At 41.0% G+C, this 20327-nt stretch overlaps 1 protein-coding gene across 1 annotated transcript in view; it reads left to right on the top strand.

The window, feature by feature from the left end:
• The window catches only part of LOC140732529 (histone deacetylase 5-like), a 107052-nt gene extending 93175 nt beyond the window's left edge, over positions 1 to 13877 (top strand). The window contains 2 exon segments of the mRNA XM_073055298.1: positions 2665 to 2823; positions 13664 to 13877. Coding sequence (XP_072911399.1) covers positions 2665 to 2823; positions 13664 to 13877 — 373 coding nt within the window.
• The last annotated feature ends 6450 nt before the right edge of the window (positions 13878 to 20327 follow it).

The following is a 20327-nucleotide window of genomic DNA, read 5'->3' as shown; positions in this document are numbered from 1 at the left end:
GGACACAGGATTAAGGTGCTGGGAAGTAGGAACAGAGGAGATGTCAGGGGTAAGGTTTTTACGGAGAGAGTGATGAGTGCATGGAATGGGCTGCCGGCAATGGTGGTGGAGGTGAAAATGATAGGGTTTTTTAAGAGACTTTTGGATAGGTACATGGAGCTTGGAAAAATAGAGGGCTATAGGTAAGCCTAGTAATTTCTAAGGTAGGGACATGTTCAGCACAACTTTGTGGGCCAAAGGGCCTGTATTGTGCTGTAGGTTTTCTATGTTTCCATGTTTCTAATATGGCAAGTTTGAGGGAACGGGATAGTTTAAGGGAACAAAATAGAGAAGGTAGGCTGAAGGAATAAACAATTCCTGGCTGATTGGTGATTGAAGGGTTAAACTTCAGAGCATATTTTATTGCTTTGATGATGGCAATGAAATTATTCACTATTCAGTGAGGAAAATAAGTCACAAGACCTAAATACTACACAGGAAGGGAGGACCCATTGGGAAAGAAAGTGAGTGAGGAAGGCCATAGGAAGATATGTGTCTTAGGAAACAACTGTGCAGGATTGGAATTGATTCATAGAACTGCATTGTGATCTTCGAGAACTTATTAGGCCGATGGACTGCAAATCCTTTCCTTCCAAAAGTCGTAGGCCGGTAGGCTAAATCTTTGGGAAGAGAGGCCTTGAAATTCAGCAGCCTAATAAGAGCAAGTGGATCTAGTAATGAGCCAGAAGTCTAGCAAGCAAGCCTAATGAGAGAGGGAATAAGTTGTTCAGGATGATTGAGGTGATTTACCAGCATGAGCAGAGTAGTCTAAAAGAGCGGTTTTAATGCCCGATTGTTTACTAAAAGCACTATTGTTTCCTTTATGATGAGATATTTGCTATTCCAGTTATCCAAGTCACAAAACCCAAGGCACTCCACAACCATATAAATAAGTAAACTCTGCAATCAATCCCATGCAAACAGAAATATTTTATACTCATATTTCATAACTCATTATCTATGGGTTGGAAACTTCATTTATTGAAACAAAGATAGGTGATAATGGGAAATGTGAGGAAGCAGTAGGATATGGACAAGTTATGTGAACGGGTAGGGACATGACAGATTGAATATAATTTGGAAGAATATAAAGTCAACCAGTTTGATGAAAGTGTATCAAAGGAAGAGTACTTTTTAAATGGTGAGAGATGGAAATGTGTTGGTTTTCTTGTACATAAGTCACTGAAAGTTAACATGTAGATACAGTAGGGCTAACAATATGTTGGCGTTTATTGAGAGAGGATTTCAGTTCAAGTGTACAGCCATTTTGCTTCAATTATAATGTGTCCCACTGGTTACCATCTGGAATATTGTATTGTATCTCTAATGGGAATGTAGCAAAATTTCTCCAATTTATTTTTGGGAGCAGAAGTTTGCTGTATGAGGAGAAATTAAGCACACTGGGCATATAGGTACTTCCTTGAATTTAAAAGAATGGGAGGTAATTTCATTGAAACATACCAAATGCTCATGCAGATTGTCAGGATAGATTTAATATTTTCTGGCTGGGGCATCTAGAATTAGGGGTCAAAGTTTAAAGGTAAGAGATCAGCCATTCAAGAAAGAAATGAGAGAACATTTCTTCATGTTGAGAGGAGTCAGTTCTTGTATTTCTCTACCAAAGAGGGCCTCAATTGCTTACTATATTACAGGCAGCAATCAATAAATATTTAAACTTAAAAGAGGGTTAATGGTGAAGATGTTACTGCAGGAAAGCAGCATAAATGTAGAATCAGTCATAATCTTATTGCATGTATATAGAGCCAGCCATAACCTTATAATAAACTTTATTCTGTTTCTACATATATTCTTATGAATACAGCTATTCATTGCCATCAATATGCATAAATGATTTAATATTATGTAGGTTCATCTTCTAATTGTGACACAATGGCTTATGACCTTACATAATGAACATTGAAATCGATCACTGTGATTTTAATGTAACTGAATACTCAAGTCATTTTATTCGATTCACATACTCAGGGGATTATTTTACCAAGAGACACTGGAGACAGCAGATGATGGAATTTGGGGCAACAAACAATAAGCTGGAGAAACTCGGCAGGTTAACCAGTATCTTTGGGAGGGAAAGGTCAAAGTTGATATTTTGGGTCAAAGTGTTGCAGTCAGGATTGGATTATTTTACCAGCTTAGTCCCTTGACTTATCTGAGTGACCAATTTCACTAGTTTGTAAGAGTATCTTGAAAAATACTGTGGGAAAATAATTTCTCTCGTTAAGAATCTGAAGCTCATTAGAAATCTGACTTTACTATAATGTGTTTAAAATATAAAGTTTGTTTTTGGAACAGGAGGAATTTAAGGTGAAGGGTTATATGGGAGGCAGGGTTTAAGGGTTGGCACAGCATTGTGGGCCGAAGAGCCTGTACTGTGCTGTATTGTTCTATGTTCTATGACTTTTCAAAATAAAGACTTGCTGACCACATTCTTAAAATATAGTCCATTGACATGAAATTGTCTTTCAAGGGTCTCTGTACAAATTTATGGAAAGATATATTTCTTCAAAGAACAAAGCAGACGCTGAATTTTTCCAGGTGGCTTCCAGTGAGAATGGTTAGGAATTTACTGCAGACTTGTTCATAGTTTTTATCATTGTCCCACAGGACCGTGGTCATGCCAATTGCCAGTGAGTTCAATCCAGATGTGGTTTTGGTGTCAGCTGGTTTTGATGCAGTCGAAGGTCATGCCTCTCCATTGGGTGGATACAAGGTCAAAGCCAAATGTAAATTGTTCCAGCTCTGTGCTGCAACCAAGATTACACAGTAGGAAAACCTGTGAAAAGCAAACACTCAAAGCACAATTGTTATTTGTCCTTCTTCCATTGTAACTTAGCTGCTCTTTTCCATGCCTGTGAGAGTTCTGACAAATGAGTCAGATGTGCCATTTCATTGGCTGCTCAACCAACCCTGGAATATCCGGACAGAAATGATACATACATCAAGGTGCTTTTTATAGACTACAGCTCAGCATTTAATATTATCATCCTCTCAAAACTAATGAATAAGCTTCGGAACCTTGACCTCTTTACCTTTTTGTACAAATGGATTCTGGATTTCTTCACTTGCAGATACCAGTCAGTTTGGATTGGCAACAACACCTCCTCCACAATGTCCTTCAGTGCAGGTGCACCAAAACGATGTGTACTTAGCCCCCTGCTCTGTTCACTTTCCATTTATCACTGTGAGGGCTAAGCACAGCTTCAACGCTATGTTTAAGTTTGCTGATGACACCACTGTTGTAGGCCGAATCAAAGGTGGTGACGAATCTGCATATAGGAGGGAGATTGAAAATCTGACTGAGTGGTGCCACTACAACAACCTCTCTCTCAATGTCAGCAAGACCAAGGAGCTGATTATTGACTTCAGGAGGAGGAAACTGAAGGTCTATGAGCCACTCCTCATTCAGGGAATCAGAGGGAGAGGTAGGGACAGCAACTTTACGTTCTTCGTTATCATATCAGAAGATCTGTCCTGGGCCCAGTATATAGGCACAATTTTGAAGAAAGCATGGTAGCACCTCTGCTTCCTTAGGAGTTTGCGGAGATTTGGCACACTCCTCTAGAGGTGTGGTGAGAGTGTATTGATTGGCTGCATCACAGCCTGGTATGCAAACAGCAATGCCCTTGAATGGAAAATCCTACAAAAAGTAGTGGATACTGCCCAGTCCATCACAGGGGAAGTCCTCCCCACCACTGAGCACATCTACATGGAGGGTGTTGCAGGAAAGCAGCATCCATCACTGGGGACACCACCTACACCACCACCATCCATGTCATACTGCTGCCATCAGGAAGAAGATATAGGAGCTTTAGGACACACACCACCAGGTTCAGGAACAGTTATTACTCCTCAACCATCAGGCTCTGAACCAGAGGCGATAACTTCACCTACCCCGTCACTCAACTGTTCCCACAAATTATGCACTCACTATCAAGGACTCTTCATCTCATTTTCTTGATATTTATTGCTTATTTAATTATTTATTATTTTTTCTCTTTCTTTTGCACTCTGGTTGCCTGCCCTGTTGGCGTGGTCTTTCATTGATTCTATTATGGTTATTGGATTTAATAAATATGCTCACAAGAAAATGAACCTCAGGGTTCTATATGGTGACATATATGTACTTTGATAATAAATTTACTTTGAACTTTGAATTTTGAGTCTGCAGACTACTGCACAACTTCTCTGGCAGGAAGGCTCTTCATTACTCCGCCCTCCAAACTGTTGAAATTGGCTGAGTTAACTGGCCCAGACTCCAAAACTTATTTCAGCTCAGAATTTTTTTGACTGATAGCAGTTTTACAGTCTTTCAAAATAATAAAAATTGTGGAAAACATTTGTGGAAACGTGTCATTTGGCCAAGTTTAAACCATTACTTTATACTTTCAACAGTCAAATCTAAGAACCAGGTTGTGATCTCTATACTATTGGATAGATTTTACAATTTTCCTTTCTCAGTGGGGGATTCTGCAGAATTGGAGCAGATTTTGTTAACTCGCTTGCAGAGGTCAGCATTGTCCATAGAATTAAGTGTTCATTCATTTCAAGACGTTGGAGTACAAATTCAAATGAAACAAAGCTAACTCCTTGTAGAACTGTTTACTTTTATCTTGATGCTATTGCAGATTCCTGTGACGATCATTAACTGTCTGAGTAGCTGGAAGGAATCTCAAGTGACGAGCTATCCACCTATTTCAATTAATTTCGAAGCGATAACAAGTGTGCACATCACAGCATAATGACAACATCCACACAATCACTTTGCACCTTTACTATAAACTATTAACCAGGCACAGAATTCAGTGACAGTAAGGTAAAAACAACTTTAATCTATGTATAAAAATAGATGCAGCTGGAAGTATAGAAATGCAAATTGATCTAATTCCTACGGATACAATTTCTCAGCATCCTCTTTCACTGTAGAATTTGCTCTTCTTAATAACACCAACAGTAACATTATGGAATGTATTCAAACTAAATCTGACAGCATTTTACTGAATGGGATATTAAGACAGAAAGAGACAATTTATTAGAAGAGTTCTGAAGGAAAGTTAGCAGACAAGTAGGAATGTAGAGATGGAATGTAGGGGGAGAGTTCCAACACTTGGGACCACAGGAAGACCATGGTCACTGATAATGGAGTAGATCATCCAGCGGTGCTCAAGGAAACAGAAAAACAAGACTGCGTCTATCTCATAAAATGTATGGTTGAGAACAATATAGCTGGGAAATGCAAGGCCATGGAGGGATTTAAAACAAAGATGAAGAATTTAAGTCAGGGACTTCAGGATAGAAGACAATATAAAGGTAGAAAATAATAGAAATGCAGTTGAAGCAAGATTACTCAACCTGAAACACAGGCAATATTACTGGATTGTGTCAGATTTATAGATTTATATACTGGATTGTGATAGATTTATAGAATCTATCGATAAGGATGCTATCTCTGGAGGAAACAAAGACATGTGGAGGGGAAGGTGTGAGGGGTAATAGCAGAAGAAGGGGGAAGAAGCCTGAATAGCAGATAAATAGTGGGAGAGCCAAATTCAGGTGTTATCAGGACAATCTTAAGGATGGCATTGATGAGTTGTCCAGAGTCAAATATGACACTAAAACCTAGAAAATGGATTGAAAAATGATTAACTTCAATACTTTATGCATAGATTGCACATAAAACAGATGCTGGTCATGTTTTGAGGTGCTTGTACCCACTTCAGAACATCCTATCCATCAGGAACTTGAACAGGCTTAATTCACCTCAATGTAGGATCCCTCTTTCTTTTAATTTTTGCACACATCGTAATATCATAAACTTGCAAAGGATTGGGTTTCTCACTTATCAGTGTTCCTCATCCACACACAGTAAAATGAGTAAATTATCCAGAAAGTAGGAAAGTAACGGTTCCCTCTGTTACTTCACAGTACGCTCATTGACTCTCCCATAGTGATTTACAATTGTTAGAGTACTGAGAAAGTTCACCGTATATCTGCCCTTCCTGCTACATCCGTAGGCTCAGATGTTTGTTGTATTAATGACCTAGTCATGCTTATTGGGCAAACCCATGACATGAGGGGCTCCATTGCCTCCATTATACCCTTCTCTTCACTCCAATTTCTCCTCAATTTACTCCTCCACAAATTTCCCTTCCCAATTCTCTCCCTCCTTTTTTTGTGGTCACTCCTGTTCCAACTCTGACCTCACCTCTGCACTACACCATCATTGTTCACACCACCTCATCTTTATAGCAGCCTGGGTGACTTCCAGCAACATACTCTCTAAAGTGCATTGACATGCTTCATGCATCCAACAGGCACTACGGAAATGAAAGCAGTGACTGGAAATACCAACAGCAGCTGCCATCTGTGAACAGGCAGCTTATATCCTATCAGTTTTCCATGGGAGCAACCTCAGTTATGATTTTTAAAGTGCTGATGTTCCAATTTAATAAGCTTGGTTTAATAAGTTACCTAGTTTGACATTCAGGTAAAAAAAAATCCTGACGAAGGGTCTCGGCCTGAAACGTCAACAGTGCTTCTCCCTATAGATGCTGCCTGGCCTGCTGTGTTCCACCAGCATTTTGTGTGTGTTGTCTGAATTTCCAGCATCTGCAGATTTCCTTGTGTTTGCACACTAAAAAAATATCAATGGCCACTTTGTGCAGCAAAATAAGAGGCATCCAAATTCAAGGCACAAGTTTGCAAACCATATGCTACAGTATCAGCCATTTACTAAGTAGCAAAGTGGAACCAGTGGTCACAAAATAGTTTGTGGCAGCAGAAGAAAACAGTAGCTTTGAAGTCTGAATATCTTCTCTTGAGGATCTCCCACAGTGCCTTATCCACAATGGCAATGTTCAGCTAACATCTGTCTTCTAATTCAAACATCAGTGAATGATATTTACCAGAAATGCAATTTGTTTGTTGACGTCCTGCACTTTTTATGTACTTCCTGCTTCTTTAAGGTATGACAATCATAATTCAGGACTCAAATCATGTTTTTCTTTAGCCAATTACAATTTGTTACACAGAAAGATGTGTTATACCTGGGGGAACAAAATGTCTCGTTTTGCTTCTAATTAGCTTTGTCACTGAGTTGAGACAAAATCATCTGAATTTTCAAATATCATTAGAGGAGGACGTTAGGAAGTATTGGCGAGTCATGATGAAGAAGGTCATTAAAGATTTCAAAAAAAGTTATGGAACTGAGAAAAGCAAGGGCAACAAAATGAAGTATTAAATTTTGAGCCTTGGATTTCTTATGCTTGAAGAGCTTCTCAGTTCAGGCCTTCAGAGTGTCTCAGGGGGTCCAGTTTTTTATGAGTGGGAGAATGTGAACTTTTGAAGGCAGTTTCCATGTTTATGTAAATATGGTGCTATTTTTGTTTTGTGCATGGCCTTCCATGATTACTGCGTCCTGCAGTCTTTGAATTTTCCTCGCATTGGGTTTGGTTTCTGTGAAGTAATTTGTTTTGGCATAAAATGTTCAGTCCCCACTCCAAAATATTTGACATCCTTCCTGAGGAGGCATCATAAATACAAGCTAAAGTTATAAAAAGTGTGGAAGAGTTCACGATTCTAGGACAATTGACAATAAATAATAGTAACTTCACAAAATATCCTGGACAACTTTCTACAAAATGCTATCATTTTGCAAAGATCAGGCAGGGCTCCAAGGTGACCCTCACAGTTTGGAAGCATGCTCTTCCACCTCATGAATATGATTAGAGACTACCATATAGTTCACATAATGAAGGCATTCTAACATGAAAATAAATTCCCTTCCAAGGATCTTACATGACCAGAAATGAATTTGTGACCAATCTCTATGAGAAGCACTACATACAGTATCTGTCTACTTAAGGTGATGTGAATTGTTTTATCAAGTACTTAAACTGAATTATCTCAGTATCATAGTCCATTCTCCTATGCATTTCAAATGTAAACCACAGAGAGTAGATGAATGATATTTAAAAGCTCAAGAGATTACCCTGTAACTCATTCCACTGCAGGGATTTAGGGACAGGGAAGGTCATGCTGATTCTGAGGAGACACTGATGTATGTCTCTGTGTGTCTAAGCGGCATGTGGTGATTAGAAACCATCTGTTCTTTGGTCTGCTAACTCTCAGGCTTTCACACCCTGCTTGTGTCTAGAGATTGGGCAAGTCCTAGCTCCAGGGAGCCTGAGGTGTCATGATGTTATTGTCTGGTTTTATTTACCATCAAGAGAATGGGGAATGACATGTTTTGAAAATTTCTGTTGAGAATCAGGTCATGAGAGGATGTTTCTTACATGTACATATGCATTTTATATAGAATTATTCTGCTAATACATATTAAATTCTGAAAGTGCAAAATGAGCTATAATTTATTTTAAGGCACTTAATGCATTGCATTCTGTAATTTACATTGCCAAGTATAAATCTATGAATGTTGTTGTAAAGTTATACACATTTACAATTAAATAGAAGCTACTATTGCATTTTTTTTTGCTATATCAGAGTTTAAAAATATCAATGATAGGTTGCGTGACTTGGCTTTACAGTATGTTGATGTACTAACTTGCTCTGCTGGAAAGTGGTACGGTTTGGCTCCACTTTTGAGATTCTCTAGTGATTAATCTAAGACAGTATGAAAGGGAGGCCATTTCATCCTTGCCACTGTTTCATGTACTTCCCAGAGTTCAAGGGCAGAACTGAGTCATCTGGAAATAAAGGTTCTCCATCACTGCTGGTTTAAGAGTTAGGATCAAAAATGAGAAGTCTCAAAAGAAAGAGATAGCAACCAATAAAATAAAAGCTGAAATGCGCTTTTATATATATTTGTCAGACGCTGTGGACATACTGCAATTTCTTTATTTAATGCTTTGTCCACTGATCTGTATTATTTTTAATATTAATTCTTGCACAGAGGAGCAAAATGAATGCAAACAATATCCACATTGATTTCAAGATTATGTTTGAGTGCTTCTTTTTTGTGTAACTGATCTAAATAAGAGCTAGTTTTATTTACTGCATGCACAGAACAGTCAAATTGGACAGTGTAAAGCTGCTTTTGAAACAAATGTTGCCAATGTAAGTTGTAGCTTATAAGCACCTACTCGAAGATAATCCTTCAGTACAGTGGCAAAGGACATTAACATCAACACCCCTTTCCTTTTAATGAAGTACTTTATCAGAATTAGAATCACAATCAGGTTTAATATCACCGGCATGTGTCGTGAAATTTGTTAACTTAGCAGCAGCAGTTCAATGCAATACATAATATAGAAGGAGAAAAAAATAGATAAATAAGTAAATCAATTACAGTATACATATAATGAATAGATTGAAAATCATACAGAAACAGAAATAATATATAATAAAAAAGTGAGGCAGTGTACACAGGATCAATGTCCATTTAGGAATCAGATGGCAGAGGAGAAGAAGCTGTTCCTGAATCGGTGAGTGTGTTCCTTCAGGCTTCTGTACCTCCTACCTGATGGTAACAGTGAGAAAAGGGCATGCCCTGAGTGCTGGGGATCCTTAATAATGGACGCTGCCTTTCTGAGACACCGCTCCTTGAAGATGTCCTGGGTACTTTGTAGACTAGTGCCCAAGATGGAGCCGAATAAATTACGGCCCTCTGCAGCTTCTTTCAGTCCTGTGCAGTAGCTCCACACACTGTCCCCCCACCAACTCCATACCAGACAGTGATGCAGCCTGTCAGAATGCTCTCCACGGTACATCTATAGAAGTTTTTGAGTGTTTCTGTTGGCATTCCAAATCTCTTCAAGCTCCCAATGAAGTATAGATGCTGACTTGCCTTCTTTGTAGCTGCATTGTTATGTTGCAACCAGGTTCGGTCCTCAGAGATCTTGAGACTGAACTTGAAGCTGCTCACTCTCTCCACTTCTGATCCCTCTATGAGAATGGGTATGTGTTCCTTTGTCTTATCCTTTCTGACGTCCACAATCAGCTCTTTCGTCTTTCTGACGTTGAGTGCAAGCTTGTTGCTGCAACACCACTCCACTAGTTGGCATATCTCACTCCTATATGCCCACTTGTCTCCACCTGAGATTCTACCAAGAATGGTTGTATCATCAGCAAACTTACAGATTGTATTTGAGCTATGCCTAGCCACACATTCATAGGTATAGAGAGAGTAGAGCAGTGAGCTAAGCACACACCCTTGAGGTGCACCAGTATTGATCATCTGAATGATCAATATGTGATATGTGATATGATCAATATTGATCATATGTGTCTGAACGTCTGAACAGAGGATGCTGTCCAAGTTGCATGCCATCTTGGACAATGTCTCCCATCCACTCCATAATGTACTCGTTAGGCAAAGGAGTATTTTCAGCCAGAGACTCATTCCACCAAGATGCAACACTGAGCATCATAGGACGTCATTCCTGCCTGTGGCCATCAAACTTTACAACTCCTCCCTCGGAGTGTCAGACACCCTGAGCCAATAGGCTGGTCCTGGACTTATTTCCACTTGGAATAATTTACTCTTTATTTAATTATTTATGGTTTTATATTGCTATATTTTTACACTATTCTTGGTTAGTGCGACTGTAACGAAACCCAGTTTCCCTCGGGATCAATAAAGTATGTCTGTCTGTCTGTCTATCTGTATCATCAGCGAGGAGGAGATATTATCATCAATCTGCACATATTGTGATCTTCCAGTTAGGAAGTTGAGGATCCAATTGCAGAGGGAGGTACAGAGGCCCAGGTTCTGCAACTTCTCAATCAGGATTGTGGGAATGATGGTATTGAATGCTGAGCTATAGTCAATGAACAGCACCCTGACATAGGTGTTTGTGTTGTCCAGATGGTCTAAGGCAGTGTGAAGAGCCATTGAGACATTGAGATTGTGTCTGTGGTCATCTATTGTGGAGATAGGCAAATTGCAATGGGTCCAGGTCTGTGCTGAGGCAGGAATTCAATCTACTCATGATTAACCTTTCAAAGCATTTCATCACTGTAGATGTGAGTGCTACAGGGTGATAGTTATTAAGGCAGCGCACGTTATTCTTCTTAGGCACTGCTATAATTGTTGCCTTTTTGAAGCAAGTGGGAACTTCTGCCCATACCAAAGCCCTGCTTTCCTCTGCTGATGTTCCAGATTTAGTTCAAGTATTGCTAAAGCAAGGTCCTCTGAAATTGTCTCCCTAAATCTTTTTTGGTATTTAAAACCAAACTTTTTCTATTCTTTTCTCTCATTATGTGCATTAAATTTAGGTTTGGTTCCACAATGTTCAAATGAAGCAGTTCAAAGTGGTAAAGGTATTATATAAATACCATCTGTTGTTGTAACAGTTCCAAGGGTGGATTATCTCTTAGGATATGCAAGATAAAGGGCTAGACATTTTTCTGTACCATTAAAACAGTGTTCAAGAGTCAATTTTGAGCCCATAGGTTTGGTTAAATAGGTAGCTGGTTATTTCTGTAATATGGTAAATTTGTTGGGAGGCTGTTGTGGCTTTGGCTGGTAATGGACTGGCACTAAATGAAGTCTCTTGTTCAGTAGTTGGCTGTATGCAGGTACCCATACATGAGAGAAATATGAGAGAAATTTTCTTATTTAGCAAACTAGGACTCCCTCTCTGGAAGATGGTACGACAGCAAGGCTAATATTAGATGGGATAGATTAAGCACTAACTTCCTGCTGCTTTTTATTGGCTTTGCTGGGCCCTATAAATATGGTGAGATCAATGCAGGTGCAATTAATCCAGCTGTGGTGTAATTTGATCCCAATCAAATTATCGTATACTTTATTTGATGTGAGATGAATTTTAAGTACATTTCACATCAAATGGAGTATAAAGCAACTTGATTGAGATCCTTTCCAGTCATTTCCCCAACAATAGGATAACAGTTAATTTCCTGTGAGCTCTTCACTTCCTGCATTCGGTTAAATACAACAGCTCAGCCTAGATAGGATGTTCATCGACATTGTGAAAGACACTTAACAGATCCTGTCTTCTTTAAGATTTTTATATTCCACTAAATGAGATTTTTTGAAGTTTTTTTTTGTCCTCTGGTGTTACTTGCAATGATGCAGCTGTTGCTTTCTTTACAGAAACATTTCCACCATGGTTTAATACTTAAAAACAAACAGCAATAGTGTATGGGAACATTTGACTAAAATCTAAACATTTACACAAACTGGAATTTTATTTTTAAGAACTGAATGAACTTGCGATGTTTTTTATCACTCCATTCAAATCGGGGTGATGCTGATTCCCTTTAATGTGCAATGAATGGGATGAAAGAACAAAACAGACCATCTGGTTACCTTCATTACTGTTTAGTTGCAAGTTCTTGTTTAAAAAATAGGTTGATTTGCATTATATTATCTTTCTGAAATATAACTCTGCAGGGGTCATATTTTACCTGAGAAGGGCACAGCAACAAAATTTCCCCATCTCCAATTATTGGAATCCTGTGGTAATGGAAATGTGTCTTTTCATAGAGGATCCATCTTGACCATAGTGTGGTTTAATAAAAGAAACTTTTGTTGACTGCGAGACACACTGGATTACTCAATGGACTCTTTCAGGCCTGCGCAGGCAGGCACCTCTCAGTCTCCACACTGCTAATAGGATTCACCTGCTACTCATTCCCAACTCATCACCTGCAGCCTATTTAAACCCAGCTCTCATCGATAGTCATTGTTCACCCATTGGACCAGCCAGCCTCAAACAGTTGCTCCTACCCTTCAGTTACTTTGTTGCCTGTTGTGCTTATTATCTATTCTCTCTTGTTTTGTGGCACCTAATCACTTGTTCTTTTGCAGTCTATTATTAATGATACTGTACATCCCTGAATCATCTCCGCTGCTCTGTATTTGGGTCAAGTCTCCTCTACATTTTCTGACAGTGTGAGTGAATTAGCAATTGTCCCAGCAGAGTTTGCTTCCCTGAAGGACATCATTCGCTGATAGGAGTACATGATCCAGAAGCAGCAGGAAACGATTGACCATCTGCTCACCACTCTCAAACAGCTCTCTGTCTCATTACAGCAACCCCACGTCGGTCATCCTCCTTCCTTGGAGCCCCAGATTCCAGTGCCCGAACTCTTCGATGGATCCCCAATTTGTTGCAACTTCCTGTCCCAGTGCACCTTACACTTTGAACTCCACGACTCTGTATTCTACTGACTGAGCCAAGGTTGTCTTCATCAACTCTCGTCTGAATGGGCAAACTCTGACCTTTGCTACTGCCATCTGAGACAATAAGTGATTGCGGGAATGAAACGGTTAATGTGTGGGGACTGTTTGATGGCTCTGGGCCTGAACTCACTGGAGTTTAGAAGAATGCGGGGTGGGGTTTGATCTTATTAAAACCTATTGAATATTGAAAGGCCAAGACAGAGTGGATGTGGAGAGGGTGTTTCCTATAGTGAGTGAGTCTAGGACCACAGGGCATAGTCTCAGAATAGAGGGACGTCCATTTAGAACAGAGATGAGAAAGAATTTCTTGAGCCAGAGTGTGGCGAATTTGTGGAATTCAATGCCAGGCATGACTGTGGAGGCCAAGGCATTAAGTGTATTAATGGTAGAGCAGACTTGATGGTCTAAGTGTCCTAATTCTGTTCTTATGTCTTATAGTCTTAAAAGCAGCATTTGCAATAATTATGAAGAGTTCACCGCTGAGATGCACCAGTTTTTTGACCACCCAGGAGTTGGGAGGGAGGCAGCAGATCGGATACTTGACCTGCATCATGGTTCATGTTCAGTGCTGGATTACACCATGGCATTCAGGACCCTCGTGGAAGAATGCACAGACCCATTACCATCACAGCCTCTCAGAGTACTTGAATGATGACCTGTCTACCCAGGCGATGCCCACTGACCTCGAAAGCCTCATTACTCTGGCCCTGTGCATTGACAGTGTCTTAGGGTATGACCCTCCAGATCACCATTTAGAATGCTGTTCCATTCCCAGAACAATTTCGCCCTCATCAGCCCATGCTGTTAGGGAGAGCTCCCTTAACAAGCCCCCACCCCCACCACCCCCCAGAGCATATGTGTCAAGGAGGAACAACTTGTGTGCTTACTATGGAGCATCTGATCACCTACACATCAAATGCCCACTGTGTCTGGGAAAAGGCACCACCAGGTAGAGACAAGGGACCTTCTATCTGGTAAGCTTCCCATGGCCCTTTGTTCCTACACCATAGCCTGACTCACTCTCTCTGTCCTCCTCCACACCCCGATGGGTCCACATGCTCAGGATTCTGGTGGATTCCAGTGCAGCAGGCAACTTTCCGCACCGGACTCTGTGTGTGCCACTTCAGCACCCTGTCGAGCCAATCTCTCATTACTTCTCCATCGTGGCCACTGATGGACATCCCTTGAGGAACTGGCTGGTCAAAGCCTGTACACAGCCTGTGCATATGAATATCAGAGAGCACCACGAGTACGTCCAGTTCCTCCTTCACGACTCACCCCACACACTTCTCACTTAGGGTTACCCCGGCTCTTCACTCATGATTCGCACTTCGACTGATCATCAGGTTCACTACTCAGTTGTGATCCACCTACCGGACCACTAGTCTGCCACCTCAGTTGACTTCACGCTGTAAATCTGTGGAGACAGAGGAGACCTGTGACCCCACCAAACTCCCAGCGAGGTCCAGAGGAGAAAATACTCACTTGTGCATTCTGCTCACACAAGTTTAATTCTACTGTTATAAACTAGGAGACTGCTCGCCATTAAATGGGTGTTGGCTGATGGGAAACACTGAGCCCTTTCTAATCTAGACTGACCACAGAACCTCTTATCTATACAAGAGACCACCAACTCAACCCATGCCAGGCTCACTGGCCCTATTCTTTGAGAAATTCAACTTCACTATCTTCTACTAACTCAGCTCCAAGAACACTAAGGCGAATACCCTATCACAACTGTTCAACCCACTGCCCATCCTCGCAGATCCCTAACTCTGATAGTTTAGGACTTTGAGAACTAGATCTGACAGGTCCTGGAGTACAAGCCTGCTTCAGCTGACACACCTGATGTGCCTGTAGGCATGTGCTCTGAGGTAATCCAGTAGGCTGACTCCTCATCTGCCTTTGGCCATCCAGGTGCCCAATGGACACTGGATTTTCCGCATTGCTGTTTCTGGTGGTCCACATGATTGCATATGTGTGTCAGTTCATCGATGCCTGCCCTCAATGTGTCCTGTCCAGTTCCTCTAACCAGTGGCCTTCTAGGCTCTTGCAACTCCAACTGGTCCCTCAGTACCCGTGGTCCCACATCGGCATGGATTTCCTCATTGGTTTGCCACCTCCCAAGGCTTCCTCCAATATTCTAGCTTCTATAAAACTACAAGATGTCAGTGCAGAAGTAGGCCATCCATCCCAAGAATTCTGCTCTGCCATTCCATCATGGCTCCATTATTAACCATCTCACCCCCATTCTCCTGCCTTATCACTATAACCCTTGACCTCCTTACTAATCAAAAACTTATCAACCTCCACTTTTAATATACCCAATGACTTAGCCTCCTCAGCCATTTAGCAATTAATTCCACAGATTCAAATTCCTCCTCACCTCTGTTCTAAAGGGACATTCTCTATTCCGAACCTGTGTCCTCTGGTCCTAGACTCACCCACTATAGGAAACATCCTCTCCACATCCAAAATATCTAGGTCTCTCAATATTCAACAAGTTTCAATGAGATCCTGCCTCATTCCTCTAAACTTCAGTGAGTACAGGCCCAGAGTCACAGGTGAATGACAGCTGCTACTTCAAAATTAATCCATCATCAAGGACACTGGGTCATAGGTGGAGAATGGATAAAGGGAGACTTCAGACTGATATCAAGAAGCATTTCTTTAGACAGAGTGTGGAGAAATGGAACAAACTACCTGGTTGTGTAGCTGAGAGTAGTAACTTAGTGAATTCCAAATCTGAACCTGATAGTTATTCCAACACACTAAGTGAGTAGGAATTTGGCAGACTTTCTTGGGCCGAATGGCATGTTCTTGTCTGACCAATGCCTTATCAAGCCTCAGCATCACATCCTTGCTAACATTGCATTTACCTTACTTTCTACCGACTCAACTTACAAGTAGCCTTAAGGAATACTGCATGAGGACTCCCCAGTTCCTTTGCAAGTGTGAATTCTAAATTTTCTCTCATGTTAGAAAATCATCAGAATCAGATACCACTTTATTCCTTCTACCACAGTGCATAACTATATTCTATCTGCTGCTTCTTTGCCTGTTCTCCCAAACTGTATAAATCCATCTGTAGATCCTTGCTTCCTCAACACTATATGCCCCTCCACCTGTCATCATATAATCCGCAACCCGGGCCAGAATGCCATCAATTGCATCGACCAAATTATCGACATATAATGGGAAAAGGAGGGGTCCCAACACTTACCCTGGCAGAACGTCACTAGTCACTGGCAGCCAAGCAGAAAAGACCCCCTTACTCTCATGCTTTGCCTCCTACAAATCAGTCAATCTTTTATTCATGCTTGTATCTTTCCTGTAATACCATGGTCTCTTATCTTGTTTAGCAGCCTCATGTGCAGCACTTTGTCAAAGGGCTTCTGAAAAGCCAAGTAAACAACTTCCATCAATTCCCTTTTATCTGTCCTGCCTGTTATTTCTTCAAAGAATTCCAAAGATTTGTCAGGCAAGATTTTCCCTTAAGGACACCATGCTGACTTTGACCTACTTTATCATGCATCTCCAAGTACTCCCAGACCTCATCCTTAATAATGGACTCCAACATCTTCACAAACTCTGAAGTCATGCCTATAACTGGCCTATAATTTCCTTTCTGCTGCCTCCCTCCCCTCTTAGAGTGGAGTGGTATTTACAATTTTCCAGTCCTCCAGATCCATTCCAGAGTCTAATTATTTTCTGAAAGATCACTACCAATGCCTCCACAATCTCTTCATCTGCACTTTTAAGAAGTCTGGGGTGTAATCCACCTGGTCCAGGTGAATTATCTACTTTCAGTCCTTTCAGCTTCTGAAGCACTATTCTCCTTAGTAATAGCAATTGCACTGACTTTTGCCCCCTGACTCTGCAATTTCTGGCATATTGCCAGTGTCTTCCACAGTGAAAACTGATGCAAAATATGTATTAATTTTGTCTGCCATTTCTTTGTCCCCCATTACTACCTCTCCAGTGTCATTTTCCAGCTGGTTCAATATCCACCCTCATCTCTTTAATCTTTATATATCAGGAAGAACTTTTGGGACCCTCTTTGATATTATTGGCTAGCTTTATACTTCATCTTTCATCTCCTTATAGCTTTTTTATTTGCCTTCTGTTGGCTTTTAAAAGCTTCCAAAGCCTTGAACTTCCCACTAATTTTTCCTATATTATATGCCCTCTCTTTTGCTTTTATGCTGTCTTTGACTTCTTTTGTCAGCCCCGGTTGCCTTATCATCCCATTACAATACATCTTCTTTGGGATGTATCTATCCTGCTTCTTCTGAGTTGCACCAAGATCTGCAACATTGCTGTTCTGCTGACATCTCTGCTAGTGTCCCCTTCTAATTAACATTGGTCAGCTCCTCTCTCATACCTCTGTAATTCCCTTTGTTCCACTGTAATACCGGTATGTCTGATTTTAGCTTCTCCCTCACAAACTGCAAGATGAGCTCTATCATATTATGATCATTACACAACACCCAGTCCCGAATTGCTATTCCCCTAGTGGGCTTAACCACAAGCTGTTCTAAAAAGCCATCCCATAGGCATTTTACAAATTCCCTCCCTTAGGATCCAACCCTAACCTAGTTTTCCCGGTCTAACTACATATTGAAATCCCCCAAGACTATCACAACATTGCCCTTTTAACATGCCTTTTCTATTGAAAGTTGTAATTTGTATCCCATATCCTGGCTACTGTTTGTAGGCCTGTGTATAACTCCCATCAGGATCTTTTTACACTTGCAGTTTCTTAACTCTACCCACAAGCATTTTACATCTTCCAGTCTATTGTCACCTCTTTCTAAGTATTTGATTTTTTTTTACCAACAGAGCCACCCCACCACCTGTGCTTACCTGCCTATTCATTTTATACAATATGTATCCTTGCATGTTGAGCTCCCAACTATAATCTTCTTTCAGCCACAAATCAGTGATGCCCAAAATGTCATACGTGACAATCTCTAACTGTGCTACAAGATCATTTACCTTATTCCATATACTGTGTGCATTCAAGTATAACACCATCAATCCTGTATTCATCACACTTTTAAAATTTTCCCCCCAAGTTTTACTTCACCTAATCCCACTGACTGCAATTTTGACCAATTTTGACCTGTCCTTCCTCACAATCCCACTATGCAAGGCAGCTACTTGTACACACACTGCCCCTTCCTCAGCCCTTTCACTCCGGTACCCACCCCCTGCAAAATTAGTGTAAACCCTCCCCAACAGCTCTAACAAATCTGCCCACTTGAGGTCAGGTGTAACTCATCCTTTCTGTGCAGTTCAAAGCTTCCCCAGAAGGGATCCCAATGATCCGGAAATCTGAAACCCTGCCCCCTGCACCAGTCACTCCCCCTGCCAAATATTCCTACTCTTACCCTCACTGCTAAGTGGCCCAGGCTGCAATCTAGTGATTACTACCCTCGAAATCCTACTTTTCAGTTTTCTACCTAGATCTCTATTTTCTCTCTTCTGGACCTCATCCCTTTTCCTACTTATGTCATTAGTACCAACAAGTACCACGACTTCCAGCTGTTCAGCATCCCTCTTTACAATGTTGTGAAAGGCAGCATACCACCCAGGTGTCTCTTTCACATCCACATAATCTCCTGTTTGCTCCTCTAACTGTGGAATCACTATTGCACTCCTCTTCTCCCTATCCTTTTCCCTTCTGAGCCCCAAAGAGCAAGGCGCCTGAGGATTAGAGTGTGCTAATACTGTTCCATTCTTTAAGAAAGGCTCTAAGAATAAGCTAGGAAATTATATACCAGCGAACCTGGCATCAGTAGTGTGTAAGTTAGTGGAAGGTATTCTAAGCAACCAGATATGGAAGTATTTGGATGGACTTGGACTGATTAGGGATAGTTACTATGACTATGTGCATGGTAGGTCATGCCTATCCAATCTTATAGTTTTTTGAGGAAATCACTAGGAAAGTTGTTGAAGGCAATGCAGTGGATGTTGTCTACATGGACTTTAGTAAGGCCTTTGACAAGGTCCCTCATGGGTGGTTGGTCAAGAAGTTTCAGTTGCTTGGCATTTAAGATGAGGTCATAAATTCAATTGGACATTGGCTTTGTTGGAGAAGCCAGAGATTGGTAGTTGATGGTTCCCTCTCTGTTTGGAAGCCTATGTCTAGTGGTGTGCTGCAGGGATTGGTGCGGTATCATTTGTTTGTCATCTTTATCAATGATCTAGATGATAACGTAGTAAACTGGATCGGCAAATTTGTAGATGATACCAAGACTGGGGAGTGTAACAGACAGTGAGGTAGAATATCAGAGTTTGAAGTGGGATCTGAACCGGCTGAAAAAATGGACTGAAAATGGCAGATGGAATTTAATGCTGACAAGTGTGAAGTGTTGCACTTTGGGAAGACAAACGAGGTAGGCCATACACAGTGAGCAGTACAGGAAGGAGTGCAGTAAAACAGAGGGATCTAGGAATACAGATCCATAATTCCACAGATGGGTAGAGTCATAAAGAAAGCTTCATAGATCAAAGTACTGAGTACAGGAGTTGGAATGTTAAGCTGTAAAAGATGTTGGTGAGGCCTAATTTGGAGCATTGTGTGCAGTTTTGCTCAGCTACATACTGGAGTGATCGCAATAAGATTGAAAAACTGCTGAGAAAATTTACAAGGATGTTGCCAGGACTTGAAGATCTGAGCTATAGGGAAAGGTTGAATAGGTTAGGACTTTATTCTCTAGGGTGTAGAAGAAAGAGTGAAGATTTGATAGTGGTATGAGTGGTTTTCATAGGGTAAATGCAAGGAGGCTTTTTCCACCGGGTTTGGGTAAGACTAAAACCAGAGGTCATGTATTAATTGTGAAAGGTGAAATATTTAAGGGGAACATGAGAGGGGAACTTCTTCACTCAGAGAGGGGTGAGAGTGTGGAACGAGCTGCCAGTCGAAGTGGTGGATGCTGGTTTGATTTTAACATTCAAGGGAATTGGGCTAGGTAAATGGATGGGAGGGGTATGGAGGGCTATGGTCCAGGTGCAGGTTGATAGGACCAGCTAGATCAATAGCTGGATATGGTCTAGGTGGGCTGACAGGCCTGTTTCTGTGCTGTAGTTTTGAATG

The sequence above is a fragment of the Hemitrygon akajei genome, chromosome 8 (assembly GCF_048418815.1).
Source record: "Hemitrygon akajei chromosome 8, sHemAka1.3, whole genome shotgun sequence".
Classification (NCBI taxonomy): domain Eukaryota; kingdom Metazoa; phylum Chordata; class Chondrichthyes; order Myliobatiformes; family Dasyatidae; genus Hemitrygon; species Hemitrygon akajei.
The sequence above is the reverse complement of the archived record's forward strand: the minus strand, read 5'-3'. Positions and strand labels throughout refer to the sequence as shown.